Source organism: Xenopus tropicalis, chromosome 3 (genome assembly GCF_000004195.4).
Source record: "Xenopus tropicalis strain Nigerian chromosome 3, UCB_Xtro_10.0, whole genome shotgun sequence".
NCBI lineage: Eukaryota > Metazoa > Chordata > Amphibia > Anura > Pipidae > Xenopus > Xenopus tropicalis.
This window is the reverse complement of record NC_030679.2, coordinates 135,028,940-135,041,425: the sequence shown is the minus strand read 5'-3', so window position 1 is coordinate 135,041,425 and position 12,486 is coordinate 135,028,940. Positions and strand designations below refer to the sequence as shown.

Sequence of the window (12,486 nt, the reverse complement as noted above, 5' to 3'; positions counted from 1 at the left end):
TGAATGTTTTTAATGTCTTATTGTTGGAACTATGCCGAAATTACTGATTTTACTATATCTGTAGTTATTTTATGATCTTAGAGGGGCCCTGACCCAAGGAAGACTTGGTAAAAGGTTGGGCCTTCAGGTAGAGCTTTACCTGATACAGTTTGGCAACCACTATATTAAACCCAGGGCCCATTAGAGAAGACCAATTAACCCCAGGGCCCAATAACCAGTCATTCCTGTGCTGGAACGTTCATGTAGGCAATAGCTCATATCATTCAGTAAATAGACCCCAATATATACAGCTGATATTATGCTATAATAAGTTCATATACATAGTTCCATGGAACTTAAGTCAGTTCACTGGGGGGCGTTGAGTTTGCCCCTGCCTGGCTATATAAAACTTTGCATTGTCATTGCTTGATACGGAAGTCCTTTGACCAGGCCCCTGAGAGCAATCCCTCCTGTAGCCCCCTGATGGTGGCCCAGAATACCATTGTACTCAGGGGAAAGGGCAGCCCTTGTACCCCACCTACTTGACTATCACCACAGTACAAGACCATGATGCAATGTAATGTAATTAATGGTCCGAAGTTCGCTACCTGTCTAGTATCCCATAGCAACCAGCCCGCAGTAGCATTTACTGGCCAGATGTTTGAAAACAAATATCTTATTGGTTGTTATGGGTTACTAGATGTGGGCAAGGACTTTTTTATCATATTCCCCTGAATGAGTGACCAACTTAGGGCAAAGCAACTGAGGAAAAGAGCCATCCCTTACATTTATGGAGTACTAAGGGAGGCTGAGTGCAGGCAGGGAAAAGTCCTGCAAAGTTTGGATGCTCACAGGCTTTCCTAGCACCTTCTGTAAGAAGTAGTGCACCTTAAAATTTACTGTTATTGTGTTACAGACGGCATTATTCCAACATAACTTGCATTTTGCCTCTTTTTATTTTTACAGGTACATTTTTTTTTTGCTCACAATTTCAGCTGCCATTTGGTTGCTAGGGCTTAATTATCCTAGCAACAAGCAAATTAAACCAAAAAGGCTGCCTTTTTAAAAATTCTGTTGCCAGGGTCAGTGACTCTCCATCCCCACCCAGCATGCCTAGCAAAAGGAAATAATTCTACAATCAAAGTTGCTTCTATTACTCCAGGCTCTCCCCCATAGCAACAGTTATTTTAAAGCTGTACTTCATCTTTACCCCAGCTTTTGCAGAACTACGTCCCCTCAGCTGCTGCTCAGCCTCTGTAGCCCCACCGCAGCTGGGAAGAAAGGAAGCCCTCAGGTCCCACCGCCCAGCCGCCGATATACGTGTACATTAGGATCTATTAGTCCCCCCCCCCCCACTCCCAGCTACTGCGCTTCTATCCTGTTCTTTACGGCTCTTGAGTTGGCAGTGGGCCCACCCCTTTAAGAAAGACGCCAGCTGACTGCAGTCTCCTCCTTTAAAGCCTCAAGTCGGCGGATAAAAAGCCAGCTTCTTAAAGGCGAGGTTCCATTTCTCCGCCAATAGCTGTGCGCCGTCTGCTTAGTCCCCGCCTTCCATTTAAAGGAGCCCCGGCAGCGTTAGTAAGTTACTGTGTGCGCTCACTGAGTGACCGGAGCCGCCGTTATGTCCCAGCCCGGAGTGGAGCGGCTCCTGAAGGGGCTGCAGTTACTGCTGCTGGTAGTGCTGGGGCTCAGCGCAGGATACTTCCCGGAAGAGCGATGGAACCCGGAGTCTCCGCTCCGTCGCCCTACGGTCCTGATCGCCCTGTTGGCCAGGAACTCCGAAGGTTCCCTTCCTGAGGTGCTGGGAGCGCTGGAACGGCTGCACTACCCGAAGGAGCGTATCTCGCTATGGTAAGATCTATTGTACAAGGCAGCTCCTGAGCCAGACGGCATGTCGCACTCTTGGGAACTACAACTCCCACAATCCTCACTTTGAGCTGTAGTTTTAAACAGCTGGAGTGGGAAGCCTAATGTATGCTGGATAGGGATGGCAGGAGGGCTATACTACTGCCTGGGGGCAGTGCACACTTGAGGCTTTCTTTTTTTCAAGGCTACCTCTCTAATATGGGCAAATAGCAACTCTCTCTCTCTCTCGCTATATATATATATCTCTATATATCTATATATATATATATATCTCTATATCTATATATCTATATATATCTCTATATCTATATCTATATATATATATTTACAGTACATAGAGCAGGGCTGTCTCATCCTCTGGGAAAGGTAATGTAGGGATAGAGGGAATGGCAGTGTCACAGTCCTTCCCAACAGGGGGCCCTTGGACCCCGAATAGTCCATGTGGATAATAGATAATAATAGAATATTATTCTAATTCTTATTGTTTATATAGTGCCAGCCAACATACTGAGGCACTTATTTGCATCAGCCCCTGCCCAGTGGAGCTTACAATCTAATGGCTGCAGTGTCGGACTGGCCCACCAGGATACCAGGAAAACTCCCGGTGGGCCCTCCTGCTCCTGACCATTTGGCCTGTTTCATGGTCATTCCCTATTTCTGAAATAGATGGAAGGATAGATGCTAGCATGTAAATAAAAGAGACCTGGAGAATAAAGTGGTTGAGCGAGGAAAGCAGCAAAAATAGTATGGAGAGTGGGCCCATGGTCTAGGGTTTTCTGGTGGCGCCTGGGGTCCCAGTCCGACGCTGAATGGCTGTATACCATACGCTGTGGTCAGTTTTATCAGGAGCCAATTAACCTACCTGTTTGTTTTTCCCGTATCTACATGGAAAGCCATGTAGATATGGGAAGAACACACATACCCCTAACAGTTAGTTCCTTGGCTGGAATTGAACCCAGGACCCCCTCCTCCCAGCGTTTGCAAATGCAAATACTAATACTAGCATGTACAATAAATATCCCATAATTGAGGGGTCCCAAACCTTTCTTACTTGTAAGCCACTCTGTAAAAAGACTTGGAGAGCAACACAAGCATCACGGGGGAGCCAAATAAGGGCTGTGATTGGCTATTAGGGGCCTCTATGCACACTATCAGCTTACAGGGGGCTTTATTTGGTAGTAACTCTTTTTATTCAACCAAAACTTGCCCCCAAGTCAGGAATTCAAAAATAACTCCCTGGTTTGGGGGCACTGAGAGCAACACCCAAGGGGTTGGTGAGCAACATGTTGCCCCTGAGTCACTGGTTGGGGATCACTGGGATAATGCTCCTATAATTAGCAGCCCTGTAAAAGAGAATCACAGAATAGGGAGTCGGAGCCTTTTTCTGGTGGTGCGCCGACTACTGCAAGGTTATTTCATTGGGATCAGTAGTCAGAACCAGCAGTGGAGGATCTTTTTATAAGGAGTCAGTTACATCCTAATTTCCCAGGCTTGCAGGGGTGTAAGAACTGAGAAACAACTGGCCCTATGGCTGCGTGGCGGGGCGGGGGGGGTGGCACAGGAATTCAAAGGGCCCTCTGGCAGGTCCTTACTTAGAGCTCCCTTATCTGCCCATGTGGTTAGGGGTTTACATGTGGTTTAACATACAAATATCAGTAGCTTATTGTGGTTTTCAAGGGGCTGAATTATGCAGCCGCTGGGTAGAAACCTTGGTACAGGGGGTGTGTAAGGGCAGTGGCAGAGTGGTACATTCAGGGCAGTGCCAGTAACCAAATCACACTTCAGTACTTGCTCAAAGCCTCTGTACCACTGTGGGGCCCCCACCCTAAACCATCGGCAACACCCCATGTGCGCAGTCAGCGACTGGGAAAGAGGAAGAAGGATGCAAGTGGCCGACTTAGGGGAATAAGGGTCCGTATTGCACAGTTTTCTCTGTGGTACTGCTTTGCACCTTCTTCGTTCACTAAATGTGCACGTTGGGGGGGGGGGGGTTGTGAGTTGGTGACTGTTTAGACTGGGAGGTCCGAGTGGTAGTTCTGCAGGGGGGTCCTCAAACTTCCTAAGCAAGGGACCAGTTCATGGCCCCTCAGACTGTTGGGGGGGCCGGACCGTCACCACCCCCACCACCCCCCCGTCAAACTATGGCCCACTCCTGCATTCTCTTCCAGCACCCAAACCCCCACCCCCCGTGCTCCGTTTGTCCACCCTCCCGCTGCCCGCTGAGTCCTCCCTCTTCCCGCTGAGTCCTACCTCTTCCAGCTCCCCCCAGTCTTCCGTCCATCTTCCCAGAGAGAGTCCTCTCTCTGCCAGCTCCCCCGTCCCGCTCCCCGCTATGTCCTCTCTCTCCGCTGCCAAGGGTGAGGTCACAGTGGGGGGGGCGGGTAAATTACCCTGGGGGGCAGGATCCGGCCCGCGGGCCATAGTTTGAGGACCCCTGGTTAAAGCTATTGTGTGTTATATGCAAAAGTACTGGGAATCTAATTAAAATGTCGGACTACAAGTCCCAGCATCCTCCCCTATCAACAGAGTTGCAATTTAGTTATGACCTATGTACTTGTGACAGTTGTTCTTCATGTTATTATATGAGCATACTATTTATTCCTATAGGGGCTGCTGTAAGATGCCATAGACACATAGAAGACACATAGACAGTCATTATTTATGGGGGTGGTGGCGTTCTTTGATCCTGTGGGGGTCATTTATAAACACTGGTTGCCATGAGTTACTGCCCAGGTATCATTTGTCCAATCAGATGATTGCTTTCAGTGTTCAACCTGTATCTGCAATCTAACCACTAATTGGTTGCTATGGGTTACTGCCCATGTTGCCCAGTGTTTATAAATTTACCTCTTTGTGTTCTTAAAATGCCAGGGCCTAATCCAAATTCAGTGACCCCCCCCCCCCCCCCCATTCAAAAGCTGCAAAAAGTTAGCAGGAGGCAAATAATTCAAAAACTATGAAATTCAAATAATGAAGACTAATTGAAAAGTTGCTTAGAATTGGCCTTCCTATAACATACTAAAAGTTAACTTGAAGGTGAACCAACTCTCTAAACAATGGGACCAGTTTCTGCAGAATGATATGTGGAGAAGTTTTTATATACAATGGAACAAAGTGTATTATTATTATCCTTCTCAACGGTCACTACCCCTGTGAGCTTACAATCTAAGGACCCTTTCACAATCGCACACACTATGGCCAGTTTTATTAGGAGCCAAGTGGCCTGCCTGTATGTTTGTGGTAGAAACCAAAATGTACCCCCCCCCCCCATGCCCTGGCCGGAATCGATCCTAAGAACCCCAGCAGGGGTAACAATTGCACTACTGGGATTTTGCTAAAGTTTAACACGTGCACACAGCAGTAACGCGGTTCTTAGTGAAGTGAATATCCAGAAAATGGGAGGAATTTTACAATACATGTTTCTGTGCATCTGGCACTGCGCCCGGCCAAGTACAGTGATGGGCTGGAAATATTCAGCTCTGGTTCAGTTGTCTGCTTGGAAGCATTACTAGCCAGGAATCTCAGTTCTTCACTGTTGGCTAAAGGTAAAAAGTGGGCTTGTTGCATGAACTAGAGAACACCGTAGTGCGTTGTGCAGCTCCCAGGCTTTTCTAGCAGGCACATTGGGCGCCATGGTGGCACCTTACAGTGTGGGACACAGGGATAGCTGCACATCAGCATTCCAACTGTATCAAACTCCATGCACAGTAGCGTTCATCTGGCTGCGGAAATGTTAATGTGCATTTAAATTCATTTTCACTGATAATTTTGCTTCGTGGACCGGTATTGCAGCACAGGCTGCTATCCAAGGCCAGAACTGGGCCTCCAGACTTTCCTAGTGATTAGTCTTAGGGCTTCTAACATTATAGAAGTGATAATAACACTAGATACCCCTTCTGTTTCCTCCCACAGGGTTGCTACAGATCATAATATTGACAATACGACCCAGATGTTGCGCGAGTGGCTGATCAATGTGCAGAATCAGTACCACCACGTGGAGTGGAGACCGCAGGAGCACCCAAGGTACTGGGGATATTCTGCTTGTTTTTCCTTATCTTCTATTCATCCAGACTTTTCAGGATTGTTTACTGGTCAAATGTTGTTCAATGCCCCCTTACAGATGGAAACATAGGTCTTCCTCATCAGTCTTCCTACTACAGTTCCAAGAACCAGCAGAAACCACCCCAATACCCCCATTAATAGCCTTCAGACTGGGCTTCTGCCACATGTTAATGGTGCCACAAAGAAAAAAATTGCAATCAGTCCAACTTGGATCCAAGGTTCTACGGTTAGACTTTCATCTTAGGCTGATGCCACACGTGGCGTAGGGCTGATTTTTTCGGCAAGCGGAAAAACGCTTGCCGAAAATTCAGCCCTACGCCTGCTACTTGTGCCTGCACCCGAATGAATGGGATACGCTCGGGTGCAGGCTCATGTAGCCGATATACGCATGAAAACGCGAGACTTTGCATTCTCACGCATTTTCATGTGTATATCGGCTACATGTGCCTGCACCCGAGCGTATTCCATTCATTCGGGTGCAGGCACAAGTAGCAGGCGTGTGTGGCATCAGCCTTAGTGCAGAACAAGTGGACATGGACAATGGGGGGCAACTGCTGCCCCCAGCACCCCCCTACACCTCTTTTGTACCAGACCTGCAACATCACATTATCATTTACCCCAAATGCCAGACTAATTGTCCTAGGGTGAAGACACACTGAGCTACTTAGTAGCAGCTACTTGTCACAGCTACTAAATGCCAGAAAGTCCCCTGCCATAGACAATACTGAGAATTGCCTCTGCTACAACACACGTAGAAACAATTATCAGTAAATGATCAGCGTTGTCTATGTTAGTAGCCACGACAAGTAGCTGCTACTAGTAGCTCAGTGTGTCTTCACCCTAAGGCTGGGACTCCAAGCCCCTTTTGCTCTGCTCTGATGGATGCTGAAAGTTGCTGCCCAACAGCAATGGCACAGCAGCAGGTTTGTCTGTTTTACCCATAATTCCTTTCACTAGAGGATGCACAAATTAGTTTTTCCCATTTAGATCTTAAATTTTGACCCAAATGCACCCGATTATGCATTAACATTAAAAATGCCTTCAGCCAATAGCAGTCAGACATGGCTCAATATGTTTCCTCTAGGGATGCACCGAATCCACTTTTTTGGATTCAGCCGAACCCATCGTAAAGGATTCGGGCCAAATACTTAAACAAAATCCGAATCCTAATTAGTTTTGGAAGGGTTAAACCTGGGAAAAATAGGAACATTTTTCAACTTCCATGTTTACGTGACAAAGTCATGTGATTTTTAGCATTCGGTTCGGCCAGAGGCATCGGTTCAGCCGATTCCTGCCAAAAATGGGAGAATCTTGGGCGAATCCCAAATCGAATCGTCGGCATTCAGCGGGGAATTACAGCTTCCGAATCAAAATTTGAGACCCACACAGAAACCCCTAATATACCTATCACTGTAATCTGTTCCTTCAAAATAAAATGCATAAGTACCATTTTATATGCTGAAATCCAGCTGCAAAACAGTTCTTATCTTTCTGCATCTTTTGAAATCCTGGCAGGGGAGGAGGGACTAAAACATTAATGTTACAAATTGTAACAACTTAAACCTCAAAGTTAGGGAACTGTTCCAAACCATATTATGACATTAAAAATCATGAAGGCTGCATATAAATTGATGTATGTTGCAAAGTTGCTTGAAATGATTGTTTGCTTTTGCATTTGGGTGCAGTTCCCCTTTAATCTTGCTTTTCCCTAGCAGGTGATTACATAACATTTGTACTAAACAGAAGCCAAAATGTGAAGTCAGGTCGGTGAAATCACTTTTTTTGTAGCAAAAATAGAGAAGGAAAACTAAAGCAATGTGTAACATTCCACGCAGTTGGCTGACCTGACCAAGGTCTAATTGCAGCTCTCGGTTTGACTGATCGCAGTGTGGATGTGAATTCATCCCACAATCCCTTCAGCTGTTCAGCTCTCCTACAGAAGGATTCTTGTTTAGCCTGTCTCTGTTCTCTTTAAAGGGAAACTAAAGCCTAAAAAAAAAAGGAAAGCATTAAATATGGCACAGGATTATTGTTTCCGTAGAACAGGATGGAGATAGTAGGGCAAATATGAATTAGACTGTAACCCATAACAACCAGTCTTAGCTGCAGGTAAAACACAGCAAAAATAAGTACTGATTGGTTGCTATGGGTTACTACCCAAGTGCAAGTTTGCCCAGTGAGTCCCAGTGGCAGTAATACTGTAATTCAGTGTTGCCCAAGTTGTGGCCCTACCATTATTATAGTACAGCACCAGAAGGGAAGGAAAGTTGCAGTTCAACATTTATATAAAGCACTGGGCCCAGCAAGAGAAGCCCCAGACTGCACTGAAGAAAGTTGAAATATCCTTGTAATTACAGAACTAATTATAGGAAAGGCTAAATTACTGGGGTGCCAAATGTTAGGAACCTCCCAGTGATGGTAATCGCTTACCTGATACCCCCGGCCAGGAGAAAGCTGCACCGCCCAGGGTGTACGCAACCTAGCGATCCTTCTTCCTGCTTCGGACTTCACGCCGGCTTCACCCCGGGATTTCCGAAGATAGCCGAAAGAAGGAAGAGGATCGCTCGTTGGCAGCTACCCCGGGCTAGTGCAGTTTTCTCATAACAGGAGCACCAACCTGGGGTATGAGGGAAGCCATTACAATCACCTAACATTTGGCACCCCCAGTGATTTAGCCTTTCTTTCTCCTTTAAATACATATGAAAAGACCAGACCCAACCCCCCCCCCCCCCACCTCAATAAATAATGACAGTTTATGGCATCTTACAGCAGCCCCTCTGGCATTTGCCAGTCCGGGCCTGAAAAAGACCAACCAGCGCCTCCCTGCTTGCACCTTGCAAACATAATTGAGTCTCTGTGGAAAGTTGTGGAATGTAGAGTGTAGAGTCAATCCCCTCCTCCTTCCTCTCCATACGAGCCGCAGCTCTCTTTCCTGAATGGCCCTTTATCTTGCTGGCAAGTGCTTAACTTGCATTATTATTATACTTTATAGAGACCTATTCTGCAGCGCTTTACAGAGATTATACATCATTCCCATTAGTCCCTGCCCCAGTGGCGCTTACAATCTAAGGTCCCTATCACATTCCCATCAGTCCCTGCCCCAGTGGAGCTTACAATCTAAGGTCCCTATCACATTCCCATCAGTCCCTGCCCCAGTGGAGCTTGCAGTCTAAGGTCCCTATCACATTCCCATCAGTCCCTGCCCCAGTGGAGCTTACAGTCTAAGGTCTCTATCACATTCCCATCAGTCCCTGTCCCAGTGGAGCTTACAATCTAAGGTACCTATCACATTCCCATCAGTCCCTGCCCCAGTGAGCTTACAATCTAAGGTACCTATCACATTCCCATCAGTCCCTGCCCCAGTGAGCTTACAGTCTAAGGTCCCTATCCCATTCCCATCAGTCCCTGCCCCAGTGGCGCTTACAATCTAAGGTCCCTATCACATTCCCATCAGTCCCTGCCCCAGTGGCGCTTACAATCTAAGGCCCCTATCACATTCCCATCAGGCCCTGCCCCAGTGGAGCTTACAGTCTAAGGTCCCTATCACATTCCCATTAGGCCCTGCCCCAGTGGCGCTTACAATATAAGGTCCCTATCACATTCCCATCAGTCCCTGCCCCAGTGGAGCTTACAATCTAAGGTCCCTATCACATTCCCATCAGTCCCTGCCCCAGTGGCGCTTACAATCTAAGGCCCCTATCACATTCCCATCAGTCCCTGCCCCAGAGGAGCTTACAATCTAAGGTCCCTATCACATTCCCATCAGTCCCTGCCCCAGGGGAGCTTACAATCTAAGGTCCCTATCACATTCCCATCAGTCCCTGCCCCAGTGGCGCTTACAATCTAAGGCCCCTATCACATTCCCATCAGTCCCTGCCCCAGTGGCGCTTACAATCTAAGGTCCCTATCACATTCCCATCAGTCCCTGCCCCAGTGGAGCTTACAATCTAAGGTCCCTATCACATTCCCATCAGTCCCTGCCCCAGAGGAGCTTACAATCTAAGGTCCCTATCACATTCCCATCAGTCCCTGCCCCAGTGGAGCTTACAATCTAAGGTCCCCCTTAGGAGCCGCTTAACCTGCCTGTATGTATGTGAGTGTGAGAGGAAACCCATCCAGACACTGGGAGAACATACAAACTCCTTCAGTGCATTGGCCAGAATCGAACCTAGGTCCCCAATGCTACAAGACATCAAATACTGAGCTGTACAGAGATTCTTTAAGCTCAGTATATAATATAATAATATATAAAATAGTACTGAAACCATCTTTATCCTGTTTTGTTACAACTGCCTCTACATATTGCTGGGGCCAGGAGTTATGTTGGATGATATACTTACACAGAGCTAACAGAGAGAACTGGCTCAGCCAACTTGTCTCCCCCCAAGCTGTTGAACTGTCCTTCCACAGATGGCGGAGACTATAAAACCTACATTTTAGAAAAGTTCTAAACAAATGAATATGTTTCCCAGGTGGTTCAGGGACGAGGAAGGCCCCAAGCATTGGTCCCACGGCCGGTACGAGTATATCATGAAGCTACGGCAGGCAGCGCTAACCTCCGCGCGGGAGATGTGGGCCGATTACATATTTGTAAGTAGCAACCAACTTATTGATTGGTTGAATGTTGATTATCTGGAATAAGGGAGAGGTAGGAACAAACTGGGCCACCAATAAAGTTATTTTATTCCTTATAGTTTTTGGATGCCGATAACCTACTGACCAACCCTGAGACTTTAAATCGACTGATTGCCGAGAACAAGACCATAGTGGCTCCCATGATGGAGTCCAGGGCAGCGTATTCCAATTTCTGGTGTGGCATGACAACCCAGGTACGGAGGTACAGTAGTGTGTGTGCTATGTTCACTCATTGGGTGGAGAAATGATGCAAGGAACACTTCTGGCACCCCTTTAGGCTCCCTCGTAGCCAAGTGTGTTGTTGTGTTGCCTTCTCTCCTGCTTACATCAGAAAGCACCCTGAGCTCCCTTCAATCCAATCTCCTGACAGGGCTATTACCGGCGCACTCCCGCATACATGCCGATCCGCCGCAGAGAACGCAAAGGTTGCTTTCCCGTCCCCATGGTTCACTCTACCTTTCTGATAGACCTTCGTAAGGAGGCTTCTCAGCAGCTGGACTTCTACCCGCCTCACGCAGACTACACGTGGGCATACGATGACATCATCGTGTTTGCGTTTTCCTGCAGGCAGGCAGGTAACTGGTGGCACATCTGGGGTGATTAATAACTGGTTAATAAAGGGGTAAGATTTGGGCATCAATTGAAACATGGAATGGTCACTGGTGAATGTGTCAGTGATGGAGAGTCAGGCAGGTACATAAATTAAGACTCTTTCTCCTAATTTGTTGTGTATTCCTTAGACGTACAGATGTTCATTTGCAATAAAGAGATCTATGGCTATTTGCCCGTCCCTCTCCGCTCTCACAGCACTCTCTTGGATGAGACTGACAACTTTCTTCACACCAAGATGGAAGCCATGGGTGAGTTTGATCCACCTCCCAAATAGCTCAGTCACTGATTCTTAAAGGGGAACTCTTCTGTACCAGAATTAGTTAAAGAGCCCCATGCACTGTAATCTGTGTACAGTTATAGGACCCCTTATCCAGAATGCACGGGACCAAGGATATTCCGGATAAGGGGTCTTTTCGTAATTTGGATCTCCATACCTTAAGTCTACTAACAAATCAATAAAACATTAATTAAACCCAATAGGATTGTTTTGCATCCAGTAACGATGAATTATATGTTAGGATCAAGTACAGGTACTGTTTTATTATTACAGAGAAAAGGGAATCATTTAACCATTAAATAAACCCAATAGGGCTGTTCTGCCCCCAATAAGGGGTAATTATATCTTAGTTGGGATCAAGTACAGGTACTGTTTTATTATTACAGAGAAAAGGGAATCATTTAACCATTAAATAACCCCAATAGGGCTGTTCTGCCCCAATAAGGGGTAATTATATCTTAGTTGGGATCAAGTACAGGTACTGTTTTATTATTACAGAGAAAAGGGAATCATTTAACCATTAAATAAACCCAATAGGGCTGTTCTGTCCCAATAAGGGGTAATTATATCTTAGTTGGGATAAAGTACAAGGTACTGTTTTATTATTACAGAGAAAAGGGAATCATTTAACCATGAAATAAACCCAATAGGGCTGTTCTGCCCCCAATAAGGGGTAATTATATCTTAGTTAGGATAAAGTACAAGGTACTGTTTTTTATTATTACAGAGAAAAAGGAAATCCGTTTTTAAAACTCTGAATTATTTGATTAAAATGGAGTCTATGGAAACGGACTTTCTGTAATTTGGAGCTTTCTGGATAAGGGATCCCATACCTGTACAAGAAATGACAATGCATTATGGGATTTAAGAGAGAGAATTTCTAGCTAAAAGACTACATTTCAGCAGGGCACGTGTAGACAAATTTATTGGAATGAATGCATTAACCCTTTCCTGCCAGCATTTTCCCAGTTTATCACTAAGGAAATACAACTTTGTTTTGCACCGTGGGGTTTGTAGACTTTTCATAGGTGGCAATTCTAAAAGGCTGTAACAGC

General features: G+C 46.2%; 1 protein-coding gene across 1 annotated transcript in view; it reads left to right on the top strand.

Moving 5' to 3' along the window:
• Window positions 1–1,479: 1,479 nt before the first annotated feature.
• colgalt1 (collagen beta(1-O)galactosyltransferase 1) overlaps window positions 1,480–12,486 on the top strand; it is a 30,179-nt gene continuing 19,172 nt past the window's right edge. Inside the window, exons 1-6 of the mRNA XM_031899357.1 lie at window positions 1,480–1,830; window positions 5,758–5,868; window positions 10,380–10,497; window positions 10,602–10,736; window positions 10,913–11,117; window positions 11,283–11,402. Coding sequence (XP_031755217.1) covers window positions 1,601–1,830; window positions 5,758–5,868; window positions 10,380–10,497; window positions 10,602–10,736; window positions 10,913–11,117; window positions 11,283–11,402 — 919 coding nt within the window. The 5' untranslated portion in view covers window positions 1,480–1,600. The remainder of the gene's footprint in view (window positions 1,831–5,757; window positions 5,869–10,379; window positions 10,498–10,601; window positions 10,737–10,912; window positions 11,118–11,282; window positions 11,403–12,486) is intronic.